The 15,531-nt window shown below is 36.2% G+C and overlaps 1 protein-coding gene across 7 annotated transcripts in view; it reads left to right on the forward strand.

Moving 5' to 3' along the window:
• LCORL (ligand dependent nuclear receptor corepressor like) overlaps positions 1 to 15,531 on the forward strand; it is a 78,919-nt gene that overhangs the window by 57,548 nt on the left and 5,840 nt on the right. For 3 of the 7 annotated variants that reach the window (XR_013182146.1, XM_077177670.1, XM_077177671.1), the window contains exon 7: positions 18 to 4,894. The exons of 3 other annotated variants lie outside the window; for them this stretch is intronic. Coding sequence is in view for 3 of the 4 variants with exons in the window: in XM_077177670.1 (XP_077033785.1) it covers positions 18 to 4,894 (4,877 nt within the window). In the remaining variant the exon portion in view is untranslated. Of the gene's footprint in view, positions 1 to 17; positions 4,895 to 15,531 lie in introns of those variants that run through there. One more of the 7 variants, XM_077177673.1, reaches the window with a different exon arrangement.

Below are 15,531 nucleotides of genomic sequence, written 5' to 3' on the forward strand. Positions count from 1 at the left end.
TTTGTTTTCATTTTCAGTTCAAGCTCAACAGCTGATGCAAATTCAGAGGAAACAGCTAATTTGGAAAAAGGAAAATCAACTTTAAACAAAGTTTTGGAGTCTTTTTGTTCATATCACTGGCAACAGACTTTGGCTATGTTAAAATTCCTATTACAGGATGAAAATGTTCCTATAGTTTGCAGTTGCAAGCAAACACATTTGGTCCACTCTGAAACTCCCAGTTCCCTTACTGAAGAGGATGTTCACGTTCCATTTTGCAGTTGCAATGGACACATGCTTACAAAAAGGTGCTGTTTACAAAATCAAAGGCCAAACACTTGTTTACCACCTCTGTCTGTTTGTATTAAAGATTTCCATTCTTTGTCTTGCCAAGCTGTAGCAATTGGATGTATTAAGACAATGGTGAACAAAACATGTAGTTCTCCTAAGTATTGTGCTGACCAGTTGCAAAATTATAACAGGCATTCTGTGAAAGCAGCAGCATGTACATATTCAGCTAAGGACTGTGACCTCTTAAGCAGCATTAAAACTTCAAACAGATCCCGCAGTCCATCGCCACCTCCACTATCGCCTGTACACAGTAAAGAATTTGAATTGTCAGAAGGAATGGTTATGGACTTTCCAACTTTAGACAACAACAAGCTTGAAATATCCATCAACCAGCCTCCATCCCTCTTGCCAGCTGAAGGAAGCAAGGGAGAGTTTGAGTATGAGGGTAAAACATGCAAAGGAAGAGAGATTGATTATTCAGATGGAGCACTGGGATCAGCAGACCAGGAAAGCAGTGATGGTTGTATGAACTCTGAGAAAGGTGAACATTCTGCCATTTTTCAAGATTTAATGGACCGCATTAATGAGAAGTTGAAATCAATAGACACTACAGATCTAGCCACAAATCTTGTAAAACTCTCTAGCAGTGACAGGGCACCAGAAAATGATGTCAAATTAGGGGACTTCATAACTTCTCTTTTGCATAATGCTAAGGCAAGTGATTACAGCTTTATGGAATTACTTCGCCAGCATGATAAACAAGTGGAAAATAAAATTATTCAGACAAGATTTCGCAAGCGTCAGGAAACTTTATTTGCAACGTATAATTCTCCTGACTCACCAGTCATTCGACGACAGACCTTGCAAATCAAGAGGGAGCTTGCAAGCCTTGATGAAACTCTTGTACGAAAAAAGTCAATTTCTGAGAGAAATGCAAAGAAATCTACAAAAAAAATTGATAAAATGCATCCAAATAAAAGACATACTTTTACTGTAATAGAAGATGAGACTTTGCAACATCTTGGAAGCAATCCATGTGTGAACTGCCAAACCAAACCAATGTGCTTTCCAGTACACCAAACAGAGTCTTTCAATCTACCTCTTACTAATTTTCAGACCAGCTCCAGCTTTTTAGTTCTTTCGGAAAACAGTGCTATTGCAGCCAGCCAGGCAAAACTCCCAAATACACAAGGAGATTGTGCAACCTTGAAAGAGACTGGTCCGATTCCTCTGAAGGATGAGAGTAATGAAATCTTGGGTAGAACTAAACGTAACATTGTGCCTCCTGGGTGGTACTCTGTGTATGTAACAAACAATATCATGTTTAGAAAGTCATCCAGTACAAAAAAGTCGTTGAAAAGTTTGGAAAAAATGAGAATAAGTAAAAATCTTCATGCTGAAAGATGCAGTGACATAAATATAAGCAAAATTGTGAGAGACACAAATCTGCAAGTTGTTGTGGAGCGTTTAGAAGATACAATAAGCTTATCCAGAAAGACTAGTAACTCATTGTTGGATAGTTACAAAATAAGCCAAAAATTAAAAGATAATGCTTATGAACAGGTTATGAACCCTGCTACTAGAAGGGGCTTACCTTTCACTCTGAGCGAAATGGGATGCACAGGACAAACCTTCCTTCCACATTCACATGTGCCAAGCAGCAGTAAAATCAAAGCAATTTGTGTTGCATCAAACACGCAAGAAACTGTTATAGATCAAGAAATTAATGACAGCCTTTTGAAATCTCTGACCTTTAATTCAAGCAGTTCAGCTTCCAGTAATGGGGACTTGCATATCACTTCTGAAGCCAGGGAGATCCCATCTCCCTTAAACTACTCTAGTCCTATTAAGCTTATGTTTGTCTCAGAAGTTAACAGTCATGAAGGAGTCAAATACACGTTAACATCTGCAGCTGCATCTTCTAAGGAAAGCACAGATCTTTGTTTGTTTCAGGGGCACACAAACGCTTTGTTAGATAAACAGGCCACCGGTGACCTTTCTCATGCAGTCTGTGTCAAGGGTTGTGATTGCAGTGAAAATGATACTAAGGAGAGGTCAACCTGCATTTATGTGGAAGCTGCTACAAGCTCTTGTCCAGTTGGTCAAATCAACATAAATGACTCAAAAAAAAATGATGAAGTTGTGGAGAAATCAAGCAGTAGCAGTGAATTAGTTTTCAAAAGAAAACCTGGTAGACCAAAGAAAATAGGTCCTCAGGTAGTTAAGCAGGTTAAGAGACCCATTGGACGGCCTCCTAAACCAAAAGTAGACATGAGTGGAAGCACAAAACCTAGACCTGAAGTTAGCTGTGGTGGTAAAAACATCAAGTCTGATGCAGCAGCAATGGAAGAAGTTAGCAGCAACAAAAATATTACTGTGACAGTTGTTTTTGGAAGGTCAAGAAGAACTAAGAGACACGTTTCTGAAGGTAATCTAAATCTTATCAGCATTCTGCCCACACAACATATTGATTCTAATTTTGCCAATGATCCCAGCAAAGCAAGGCACAATGCAGAAACTGGAAATGCTTTGACTGAAACAGTAAAAGCCTTCCAGAATCCTTCTGCTGAAAAGGAGGTCTCTGGTTTTGACTATGTCAGGCCTATCAAGGGTAATCTGGCATCAGCACATCCTTGCAGCAATGTTATACAGCAGATTAAGAAACCATTAACCACTGTTCGAAAACCTGGCAGGCCAGCAAAAGTGAAAATTTCCGGCATATCAGTGACTGTCAGCAGACTTTCACCTCAGGAAAGAAAAGTGAGCATCAGCAATGGTTTGCCTCCTTTACAACAGCAGAATGTGTTAGAAAAAAACATACCACAGGAAAGAAAAAATCAACTGTGCAATAATATGGGTCAAGTAAAGAACATGCAGAAAGATTCTAGAGAGGATGGGTCACACAATGTTACTGCAACAGTGTCAAGAAAACATGAAATTCCATCGAGACACTCTGCTAGAGACAGAAAACCTTCACTGCATTTTTTGCATTCATTAGCATCTTCTAGTCCATTTACTTGTAGAAGTGCCTTAGTACATAAATCTTACAAACTCCATTTGAAAAAAGCTAAAGAGCGAAAGGAAAAACTTACACAATCCAATCAGTGCACAGAATCCAGAGATACCTCAGAACAGAGAAATCCAGGAAATGCTAAAAAGGATCTTAAGGATGGTGGATTCGGGCCCATTAATGAGGTATCATCAGATCCCATTTTTTCGTCAAATCCTTCTCTCAGGTGGTGGCCTACTTCCACTTCAAGTGACACCTTGTTGGAAGAACTAAACAATAGATTTGAACAGATGACTAATACCTGGTTGAGAGTGGGGGGAAGTGAGTTTGACAAATGTGTATGTGAAAAAAGGGATCCCATTGAACGAGACTGTAGTACTGAAATGTCAGACCCTTTAGACTCCTGCCTTGTAGGACTTGAAACATCACCTATAAAAATGCTGTTCCAGAAAAAGTGTAATATGAATGAACTCTGCACCTGGTTTATGCAAACTACAGAAACACAGTCTCTCTCTCTTGTGAGAAAGGCAAATGCTCGCAATCCCTTAGAGGTAGTTAGTACTAAAGAGATAAAGATGGAAACGAAACAATCTGATCCTAGCACTTGCCCTTTCAGAAAGCACTTTAAAAAGTTTGCACTATCCTCCCCTTCAAAACCAGCAGGGAAGTTGCAAATGTTACATAACATGGTGAGGTCTCCAGTCTTAAGCATGAAAAGTAATTTCACTTTAGCCAGATTAAAAAGAAATGAATTTAAGAAGTTGCAGCGTGATAGGTGGGGACAAACAAAAAAGCTCTATAATCAGGCTCCTGGAGGCTGGAAATCAAAAAAGAAAAATCTGCAGTTATTTTGCCAAAGCCAATTGTTTAAGAGTACGAGTGGGGAAACCAATGATGAAACACCCAAGCTGCAGGAGAAAAATACAGTAGAAATCCAGTCCACTCAGACTTTGGTAGAGTCTCAGAATAGCCTCTTGCCAACTGAAAATGAAACCAGAGATGCATTTGTTGAACAGATGATGGGATCGTCTGACTTTAACCCACATCCTGGTTTAGCAAATATCCTTAAGTCACATTCAGAGGCAAATGGAACAATTCATTGCCAGCAAAATGTTAGAAAAGAACAAAGCCAAGATAAACTGTTTCAAAATACTTGGAAAGCCAAAACCTTTAAAGACTGTAGGATATTTCTGAGAAAAATCAACCATATTGAGCAGCACAATTCATTTAAGTTAAATAATGTCATTTATTCTCCTGAAGCTGTCGACAGTAAAAGCACTCAGGCCTTTATGGAAGAAAAAAGACATCCTCTTTTAAGGTCCCATTCTACTAAACAAAATGCATTAAAGAAACAAGAAAATGAAATGGAAACATCTAAAGGATCTAATTCTTCTAAAGTGATTGAAAAGCTGGATGGCCAGTTTCACAGCAGAAAATTAAGTAGTGGTGTAAACCAGGACGATAGTCCTGCTGGTAGTTCTGAAGGTCTTGATAGAATAAACAAAAGGAAAAGTCCACAATGGGAGACCACTGATACAAATTTAAGAAAAAGGCATAAGAGACAATCATGCAGTAGTGGACAAATGGCACCTTATTACCCAAAGTACCAAGTAGGTAAGTTCTTGTTCCCCACTTCATCTTAAAATTGAAATCCTAAAGAATTGGAGAAGTCAAACAACTAAGCACTTTTTTGTTTATTGCATTTTACTCATTTTAATTTCAGACAAGTCATGAAATCAAACATTGCATAACATCAGAATAATTCAGAAAGTGCAATTTTAAATGTTTATAACGTTTTGCACCATTCTTTCAGCTCTGATAAGCTAACCAATATAGTTTAGACAGACAAGAAGTTCTGACATTCTGTAGTCAGTCACAGCTGGCTATTGACTTCAAGAGGAACAGAATTTCATTCCGTTGTGTAGTTTCTCATAGTGAGGAGGAGTAAGCTATAAAATAAAGCATAAATTCAGTGCATTAGCATATAGCTGCTTTTAAAAAAATCTCATTGGATGATTACTGTTACAAATCAATCATAGTTTTGTAATTTTACAGTAAAAGATAGTATTTTGTACTTCTGAAAATTATTTTGTCAGAGACCCATTTTAGTATCCTTTCCATGCCAAGTGAAATCTGCAGACTCTAATCTGCTGACTCATTGAATCCTTACACAACAATTTAAAATGCAAAATTATTTTTGCATTTTATATGTACAAGAATGATACACAGTTACTCTGCTAAATACTTTGGCTTGGAATTTTTTAGGCTAGTGTGAAATTAAATCATTTTTTTCAAGATAGGTATTTATAAATACATTGTAATACAACTGTGATCTCAAAAAGGCCGTTATATTACTTAGAAAGAGGGCATATTTGTTTCTAATTATTTCTTCTGTTGGGTGAAGAGATATCCTTAAACAGAAGTCTTAACTAATTTCAACAAAATTGCTAAGGTGTGAAATCCTCACCAAGCAAAACACAACTCCTGCAATGTGATTTAAGTTACTGCCTTTGTAGAAACAATATTGTATTAGCTAATCTGATATTGGCCAATTATAAAAACCTTATTCAAAATATCAGGTCAAAACTTTAGGTCCTCTTTTGTATTCTGTCTTTTAGAAAAGGATCTCTGATAATAAATGGAAAGGTTAATTTAAGTTGTAATATAAACAATATAATGGCTCGTGTATGCTTTATTTCTTTTGTACTTCAAGTGATATATAGAATTCTTCATATTAAGCTCATTCAGTATAACCCTGCTTTTTCCAAAGTACAGCATTTTTTTATCTATGGACTGCTCTTTTGTATTTTGATGCATTGATCTGCAGCCAAGCTCAACATAAATAACTTGTTTTTAAGAAGTTCAAACTTTGACACAAAATTGCTGTTAAAAAAAGAAAAAATAACAAACTAGGAAAGGAAAGGATAGAATATACCCATTTCTATATTGCAAATGAAGAAAGAGCTCTCTCATACTTGTAACTCATTGAGAAAATGTTACATTCCAATTATATTTATCTGTAAATGTTTTGTTTCTATGGTAATGCAAGACCTATTACTGTGATCCGGTCTCATGTTAGTTTTAATTGGGACTCAATTTTATCTACCTGATAACTTTCTTCCTTTAGTTTTGGATTTTCAGGAAATCTGATAACTATTTTGATATTTTACATTACTTCATTTACAGTTTTTGTTGTTTTCCCTTTTACTCATGGTTTCTCATATCAGTCATTGTCTTCAGAAAAACTATGATAGGAAATTAATTGATAAAGGAAATGTTAAAAGACAAAGAATGATAATTCTAGAATTGTCTCCACACTTGTAACCCCAGACCTTTCTTAGGGGTACTATTGCACTATCAGAGGATTGTCTGATATTGGAAGGATGTCTTGTTTTGCTGTGTTGACTCAACATTGTGTACTCTCTGCACCAGCCAAGGAAATCATACAAATATTTTTAGTCTAACATAGCTACTCCCTAAAAAGAAGCAACATGATTTCTAGCTGTGCATGCATGTGACTTCAAACATAATTCCTGCATCTGGGAGTTAAATGCACATGAAAACATCATGCTTCGTTCATGTGTTCTTTGGATTGTATTTTTGTTTATGTGGTATCATAAACTATATCATTGTTCTGTTGTCATGCTTGAAATGTTGCTATAGACACATTTATGGTCAGTATTTGAAGTTTTTCTTAAACTTGGGGTCTTACCAAATGTTCTTAAAGAGAGAGATGTGATGCTGTTTTATTGTGAACCTTTGTGGCAGGTGGGCAGAATGTTGTTACCAAACTTTTTATGTACTCTTGGTTTTTTTATTAGCATGTGCAAGCAGGAATAAACAATTGAATTCTTATAGCTCAAGGTAGTGTCCAACAACCAGAACTAGCCAGGCACCCATTGCAGCAACAGAAAAGAGTTAATTGCTTTTGCTCATTGCCTGTTGTATTCAAGATAAGGTGGCTGGTAGATGCATGGGTCCATTTGATGTTTGTTTATACTTCTGAACTGTTGCTTCCACAATGCATTTGATGTATTGAGGGGCAGTTCCCTTTTACTCTAAATCCATCTTCTGGCAATTTTAATTTCTTTAGCAACACTGAAATGCTATTATTCTCCATTGTGCAAAGAAAATTACATAAGCACGTTTTTAGGAAAGCACTTGTTTTCTTTTCACAAGAGTACTTCACTTGTAACATTGAAGCTCACATTAACATGCTTGGACTTGGGCAAAAGGTGTCAAGAAAGCCAAGCTAAAATACAAAAAAACCCTATTAATCCAACAATAAAACTGGGATATGTAAAATACTCCATTTTGCAATCTTAGAATGTACTAAATATTTTAAAAATCTGTTTCAAAGGGTGTGAACTTCATACAGATGGAAAAGAGACTGTGAATCTTCTATGGTAGCAGGCAGAGCTGACATCACAGACCTATGCTCTTGGCCTTCATATCAGGGTGCAGTTTGCATTTTAAAAATTGATTTCTTTCACCTAAAGTTAGGATATTTTCATCTGACATGAACTTTTTAATTTTCCCCTTATATTTTCACTTTTCTTCAAGTGGGCTGGAGTTTTAGAACAGATCTATTGGATTTGTCAGCAGAGAACATGACTTTTCAATTTTAATTTTTTATTATGTTTGAATGTAGATTTTATATTCTACCTTAATGAAATCAAGTTTGTGCAGTTCTTGAAAAGAGAATTTGCTAATTTTTGTGGTCATTTCAAAGTTTGCTGCAAGACTGAAGAATCATAACTATGAAAACTTTGGTGTTGCAAGTCTAATTGGTGTCTTCATTGTGCACATAAAATAACATCTGTATTAATATTACAGACAAACATTTTCTTAAACTTAACTTCCATTACTATAATTTGCAAAAAAAAATGGAAGGGAAAATTTTGTAAATTCTTTTTTACACATCTGTGTTAGAATGGCTTTGATATTCCAGTATTGTTGCTTATTTGTGTCATGGTAGTGCAATCCAGTAATAATAAAGGTACAAATGGGGATAATAATAAAGCTACAAATGGGGATAATAATAAAGCTACAAATGGGGATCACTTTCCTTCTGCTGTGAATGATCTAGTGACAGACAAGATTTGTTTCAGCAGGTTGTTCAGCTTTCATGAAAGACCACATCCATAATGAGTGACAAATATAAAATATTGGGTTAGGAAAAGTGCAGAGGAGATATAGAGTAACAGTCATTACATCTGTTGATTTTAAGAAGGCTCTTTTCACAAAGGCTTTTCATCAGAGGGTTACTTGTCTCTAAAATAAATTCCACCTGTGATGCAGAGTAAGCAGATAGAAATTTTCATACCTGTAGTTGTCAGACAAGAAGTTACCTTTTCACTTGTAGGCATAAACCAAAGTAAGAGCATTAACAGAAATATTAGAAGATTAAATGAATGACTGTTCACAGTAAGTGGGCCATTTTTAATGCAGAAGTGTAAAAGCAGAAAGGTACATTTGATATATAGATGACTATACATGTGTAGTAAATCCTTACTCATTTAATGAACTTAATGGTCTCTGCCTCATTCCTCGTGATGGAACAGCAGCAGCTCCCATGCCACAGTCTAATGCTCCATTTTGTTTTACACTCTGGGATTCTACTTGCCAAATTACATATTCTTCTTTCCTTTTCTTTTTCTCACATCAAATTATCTAATGTGGGGTGTGTAGGTTTTGGGTGCTGTTCAGTTTTAAACTGTGGTTATTTGCATATTGCCTTAGAGTATGCTGTTACTCATCTTCTTTTGAGGGTTCTGGGATAAGAATTTTTACTCTTGTTTCTTTGAATAATGGACTTTTTTAAAGAAGTTGGCTCTGGGGTCTTCAAATTTCTTTACCTGCTAGGATATGTAGTTTTCTGTAGCTTAGTGCCATGATCATTAAGCCTTTGTGTAGGATTTATATACCCAGTTTTATACCTAAGCTGAAGTGCTTTTTTTCATCATTTTATTCAGTATTTTTTTAGCTGTCTTTTTAATTTTACCTCTTCAAAAACTGAGAAACTCATAGTCATATTTTCCTATTTGTCCTTGGTCCTGAGGAAATGTCTAGATTTTTCAGCTTTCTTTAGGGAACTGGTAATACTAAATAAATATAGACAATCTTCTGTCTTCCTTTGAAAGCCTTCTACTAGAAGAGAAAATAGCAGTTTTCCAAGGCCTGCACGGTGCTTTTGAAAAACTGACAAGTACATATCCTTTTTTGAATCCTCTCTTCCTTTGAGAGTTCATGGCCTTAAAGCAGAGCTTCTGTTGCTGTTAGATAGAAAAGGAGGGAAGTCAATTAACAGAGCCTGTGAAGAGGTAACCTGTAAATTAAGTATTCATGTAGTCTGACCATGACCAGAGCAGATTAATTTTGCTGAGACAATTCCACATTTTGGTGTTGAAAATAGTTCAAGGAGGCCTGTGTACTGTGCCTTAGTTTGCACTTCTCTATTGTTGGTATGCTAAAGCTAGTGCTGCTTTTCTGTTTTCACCACATCTTTGGAAAGTGTCTTACACGGAATCTTCAGTTAATTGCATTCAAAAAGTGCAGATTCTGGTCGAGGGAGGAAATTTAAAACTGTGTGACATGACTGGGTTGTTGTTTGCATGTATTCTCAGGTAGATTTTCCTTTCCTATTTCATCTTTCACTCCTCAAAGGATAGTTTTAGTCAGACCCTTGATGGTTTGAAATCTTTTTCAGACTTTTAAGCCAAATATAATGCCACATTTATTCACTGTTCATCCTTTTGCTTGTGGTGTCCTTTAATTTTGCTATAATTGTATAGTTGTGCCTTAAAGATATTGTTGAGACTAATAGAAATGTTTTTGTTATTTGGTAAGTGGATATTAATTTAATAGAAATAGTAATTTTTCCATATTTTTAGGACAGTATTTTCTTATCAAAAGCCTTTTTCTCTCCAATGTTTCCTGTGCTCAACATGGTAAACAAAGGCTCTGTAAAATGTCCTTGAATCTTGGGTGTCACTGAGAATGCTGTGTGTTTCTGAAAGCTGTTGACAACCTTCAGGTTCTAATTAAGACAGATATTTTTACAATGATCAACAACTAATTAGATGGATGTATCTGAAAGGAAATTGCTGTGTACAAGAATTCTAATATTTTAAGATCAGCATTTTGCCAGTATTGCCATGCACACCCCACTACAGCATCTCAGCCTGGTGGGTTTGCCCTTGGTGGCACTCGGGGCAGTGTCCTGCTTCCTGTGCTCAGTGTCATCTCAAATGTGATGGTGCTTCTGGGTGTGTGATCTGGATAAAGAAAGTTTATGGAGTCCTCATTAGCCATGTTTACTTCCTAGTTATTTAAAGATTTTTATTATTAGGTATTTTGAAAGAAATCAGAGGAAAACATTTGTAAATCAGAATTATGGGTTTTACCAAATACAATTATGTAGAAATGCTGGATATATAGACCAGTACCTGAATATATTTCTATAGGGATATGTGCTACCTGTGAACCTTTCTAAGGTATGATTTTAAGAGAAAATCACTTTGAAAAACTGCAAGTAGAACCTCAATTGAGATGCCAATTGGGAAGTTTTTTAGAATTTTTTCCTTTGTTGCTCACAAGGGTTTTTTTTAATAGAGCTTTATAAAAAGCTAGCAAAGTAAATCTTATTTCACTGCTAGTTAAATAAAAGATTGAAATTATTATAACTGAGTAATAATTAATACATACTCCACAGTCCTAACCAGGTTAGGACTCAATGTTTTGATTGGTTGCAGTGTAACTTTAAAAAATAATGCTGAACTTTATAAAATAATGCTGTTCTTGAGACACATCTTTCTCCATTGTCTCCTTTCAATGCATGAGGTATCATCTTGAAAACCATATCTCCTTCATCTGTTATTTCTTTTTTCCCATTGTTGGATTGCCAGCTTTCAGCAGCCTGACTTGTTTTCTCATCTAAATGCTCCCTTTATATTTCATTCTTGGTGTGTGATTTTTCATTAACTTTTTTTGTTAATTACTCACTTAATAAATGGGATTATCTTTGTTTTCCCTGCAGTTTTGTACTTTTTTGTAGAAAGATGTGCACACTTTTTCAAGGAGGGTGATGAGCCCAATTGGGATGTCAAATCATTGCACATCAGCTCTGGTCCTGTAGAGAAAATTGCACCTTTGCCATTGGCTGTCTGTTCCTGTGTTGGCTGAGCTGCTCCTTTCTGTATCTCATGACTCTTACTTGTGGTGTTGCTGTACAGCATTGGCTTGTGCTTCCTCTGTGCTCCAGGACAGCTGCCTGTGCCTTTGTGCCAGCAGTGCCTGTCCTGCACTGGTGCAGACCAGGCTCCTGCTGAGCTGTTGTTCATTTCACAGCTTTGCTGTTGCTCCTCTTGTTCATTCAGACCCCTGTCTGAGCCACAGTTCAGACCAGCCAGGCCACTGCACTCTGGTTATTCCACATTTCTCTGCATCCTGCCTTCATGCTCTCCTTTAGTACCAAACTGATTCTCAGATCATGCATCAGCTTTCCTTTTTTGCCAAGCTGTGTGTTTGTGAGTGCCAAAGGATATTCTGCAGAAGATGAGTGCAGCCCAGTTTTATTCCTGTTTTGATTTTTTACTGCATGTTTCTCATTGTGTACTTTGGCTGGTCCATTCTGTCTGCTCCATACACCTGCCAAGAGATTTTTAATACCATGAGCAAAATGTCAGTCAGCTTTTGTCACAGATTTTTTCAAACCCAGGTACAGAAATTCTTTTGTAAAAAGCCATACCAGATTTTTAATCCATTTTTTTTCATATTGAAGACCAGGTAATTAATTTTTTTCCTACAGTGTAGAGATACGTCTTTTCCAAGATAAAGATAATTAAACAGACTTCATCTTCCTATCTCCATGCTTTTGGGCCAACAGCTCTGGATGCTTTATAACTCTAGACAAATTACAGTTTCTACTGCCATATTCATGGCAAATTGCACATTCAGTTCTTGTGGGACAGGCCAAGCAATTTTTGTTTCTTTGCATTTTTTCATAACTGAAAGGGGACCATTTTTTTAATGCTGATTCCTCTCATGTTCCAGACATCAGTAAAGGCTGTTTAGATTATTCTTCAATTTCTTTGGAGTACAGATAATGGTATCTCTTGCTGTGTCAAGAGGATGTAAACCTTTAGTGAGAACTTCATGATTTATGAAGGCAATGTGCCCTTTTCTGTATTCTATTCTTTGGTTTCAGTCTGTCTAGGTTTTACTATTTGATTTGTCTTTTCAATAGCAGAAACTCACCTGACTTATATCTGCTTTCAGCTGTATTGATTCATTACTAGAAATTAAATTTAGGCAGGAGTTTCACACTTTCTTTCAGTGGCTGTGCACTCCCCTACTCTCCATCCTCCACTCACTGCCACTTGCTCCTTTCTGTCACTTCTGGGCATCCATAAGAGCAATCTGCTTCTGTCTTTTATCATGGTTTATCTGTAAGTGGGGCAGGTCTCTTAACTTGATTGCAGCTCTTTCTTCAGTTAGGATCAACTTTAGACCTACTTTTCTTACTTCATGTATACCAGTAGAAATGGCCTTAAAATTAACTTAGGACTTAAAATACTTTTTAAAGCGTAAGTCTGAGTTTCTGCTTGGTTTGGGATGTTTTATATCAGCTGTCAAGCCATCAGTGAGTAATGTGACCACAAGCAGATTTTTCCAAGCAGGTCTTATTCTTTGTTTTCATTTTGTAGCTCAGCGTAGAATATTTCTAAATTATGATTCTGCTAGGAATTAGAATAATGAGGCTTTCACATTTCATATTAAACTGCATGCATACATGAAAATTAAGATGTTCAGGGAAGTCAGTCTTTTCAGATGGATCTTGTCACAGGTTCCTATTACCTAAGGTGTGAATTTCACATATACTCAGAGATTATACTCGATATTTTACTGACCCAGGCCTGCCCTCAGAGCTGTATTGTTTCAAACTATTGAAATCTTGGTCCAAACAATGGATTTTTTTCCCTGCACATGAAATGGAAACCTAGCTGAAAAAATCTTGTCTAGAAGCTGTAAAAATGACTTAAAATATTTTTCTTTAAAAATAAATTCTTATTCTCAGTTGAATTGTGCTCTTTTGCCTATGTGTAAAGTCTTTCATTTTGAATGCAGGGTAAATTTTAGGGGGGAAAAAGCTACTTAAAGGTAGGCTTCAGTGGTTTTACTGGGGGACTTAGCATAATTTTCAAAGCATTCAATGATAATAATTTTATTTTTAAAATTCAAGAAATTTAAGAAATTTAAAATTTAAGAAATTTATTTACAATGCAAATAAAAATTTAAGAGCTTTACTTTATCAATTCTTAAAATTTGGTTGTTGTTGTTGTTACCTGTCTTTCTAGTTTAAAGTTCTTGTGATGTGTGCTTGAATAAATTCTCTTGTGTATCATATTTGTTGCTGACATTTCCTATTTATCAGTTTACTACTTACAGCTGGTTTTAAATTACATTTAAGTAGTAGAAATCTCAGAAAAGGAAATTACTTATTTGCAAATTACTGTTTGACCTTCCTGAATTCAGAAGTCTGGTGAGTTTTAAACCACCCAGGGACTGTCTCATCATATTTCTGAGATGATCTCTCTCTATAACATAACTGCCTTTATAATGTAAAAAAACTGTTATGGATTAAAGATTTGAGCTCAAGTGGCAGGACTTGCACAGCTGCATTCATCCCAGCACTGAGATGGAGGCATTGTGCTTCCTCAGAGCAGCCTGAACCAGCAGCACACGCTGAACAGCCTCCTTCCAAACCTTTCTTAATTATGATTAGCTGGAAAAAAATAGCAAAAGCTTTTCTTCTGTTCTAGTATGTTTGTAAGTCAAATACAACAGTGCTCATCTGCACAACAGGTGCTTAGGGGTTTTATTTATTTGTATGCTGCTAACTTCTAGTCATAACTAGAAATTAGATTTCTTTCAGGGAACTGATGATCAGAGAGAGGCTTGTTTTGGGGTGGTGCCTAGAACATAAGAATTCATTATGTTCATCATCACATTAATGATGCTGCCTTTCAACTGTTAGAATCTTAGCTGCTTTTTTTACCAAGATCTTTTAAGACAGTATGCTATGAACAATTTGAGATCGTAGGATTATTTTTTTTCTCTTTCACAGGTTATGTACTATCATCACTGATCTGTTGGGTGTAGATTTCTGAGGCTGACTGGTTTTGGGGAGCAAGTTGTGTTATTTCTCACTCTCACTCACATTATAACCTGCACTCTCAAACTGTTGCCATCCATTCCACTTTCCAAATTTTTACCTGAAAATGTAACCACCTGCTGTTCAGTGCTACTGTTATGCTGTGGTCTTTGAAGATGAAGTACCAATGATCAGTGCTGCTGTACAATTTTGTCTCTGTGCAAGTTGAAGCTTGAACAGTGTGTTGGTATCTCAATATAGAGATTCAGAAAAAAGCTAGTGATGCTCTTTCACTGACAGGCCAAGAATGCTCTCAAATTCCTACTTCCTCTCAAAGTCCTCCTTCCTCTCCAATTCAAATTGCCTCTTCTTGCTGTCTTTCACATATATTTTGTATGTGTTTCACTCATTTTCCTTTTTTTTTTTTTTTCTCAAACCAAGAAAACAACTCTGAGTTAGTCTGAAGAGCAAAATAAACTTTCCACCATAATTTCAGTCTGGGATTATGGCTGGTTCTGACTTCTCACCCTGTTTTCTTATCTTCATTCAATTCAACTCCTGTCTTGGCATTCTGTGCTGTTTTGTTTGTCTTAGCACTCAGCCCTTATATCTGACTTTTAAGACTCCCTGAATATTGCTTATCTCCCCATCTTGCTTTGATTGATTTCCAGGGCATTTTTTTCTCTCTCTGATTCCCAAATGAGATTCCATCCTCTCATCTGAAATATGTTATTTCATATTACAATGAGAGTCCAGTTGGTAAATGGAAATGAGACATTAAAATTTTCTTTGTAGATTGCTTTGTTGCTGGGTTTTGGCATTGTGGAAAAAATGAGTTTAAATTTTAGACACAGTCAGTCAGCCTGTGCATGCTTGGTTTACTGTCTTTTCAATATATATTATATTACCAAATCAGTCTCTGCTGGAAGTCATACTGAGGCTACTCTAGTCAGTGTAGATTTTAATCTAGTGTATTCCACTGGTTCCTTTTTTGAGAAATTGTTTGAGCAGGGTTTGTACAGAGAACATTTTTTTTAAGTTCTGCTGAAGTTTTACTGTTTCTACTCAGTGTTTTTGAAACCTTTCTGTAAAAGCC

The sequence above is a fragment of the Agelaius phoeniceus genome, chromosome 4, assembly GCF_051311805.1.
Source record: "Agelaius phoeniceus isolate bAgePho1 chromosome 4, bAgePho1.hap1, whole genome shotgun sequence".
Lineage (NCBI taxonomy): Eukaryota > Metazoa > Chordata > Aves > Passeriformes > Icteridae > Agelaius > Agelaius phoeniceus.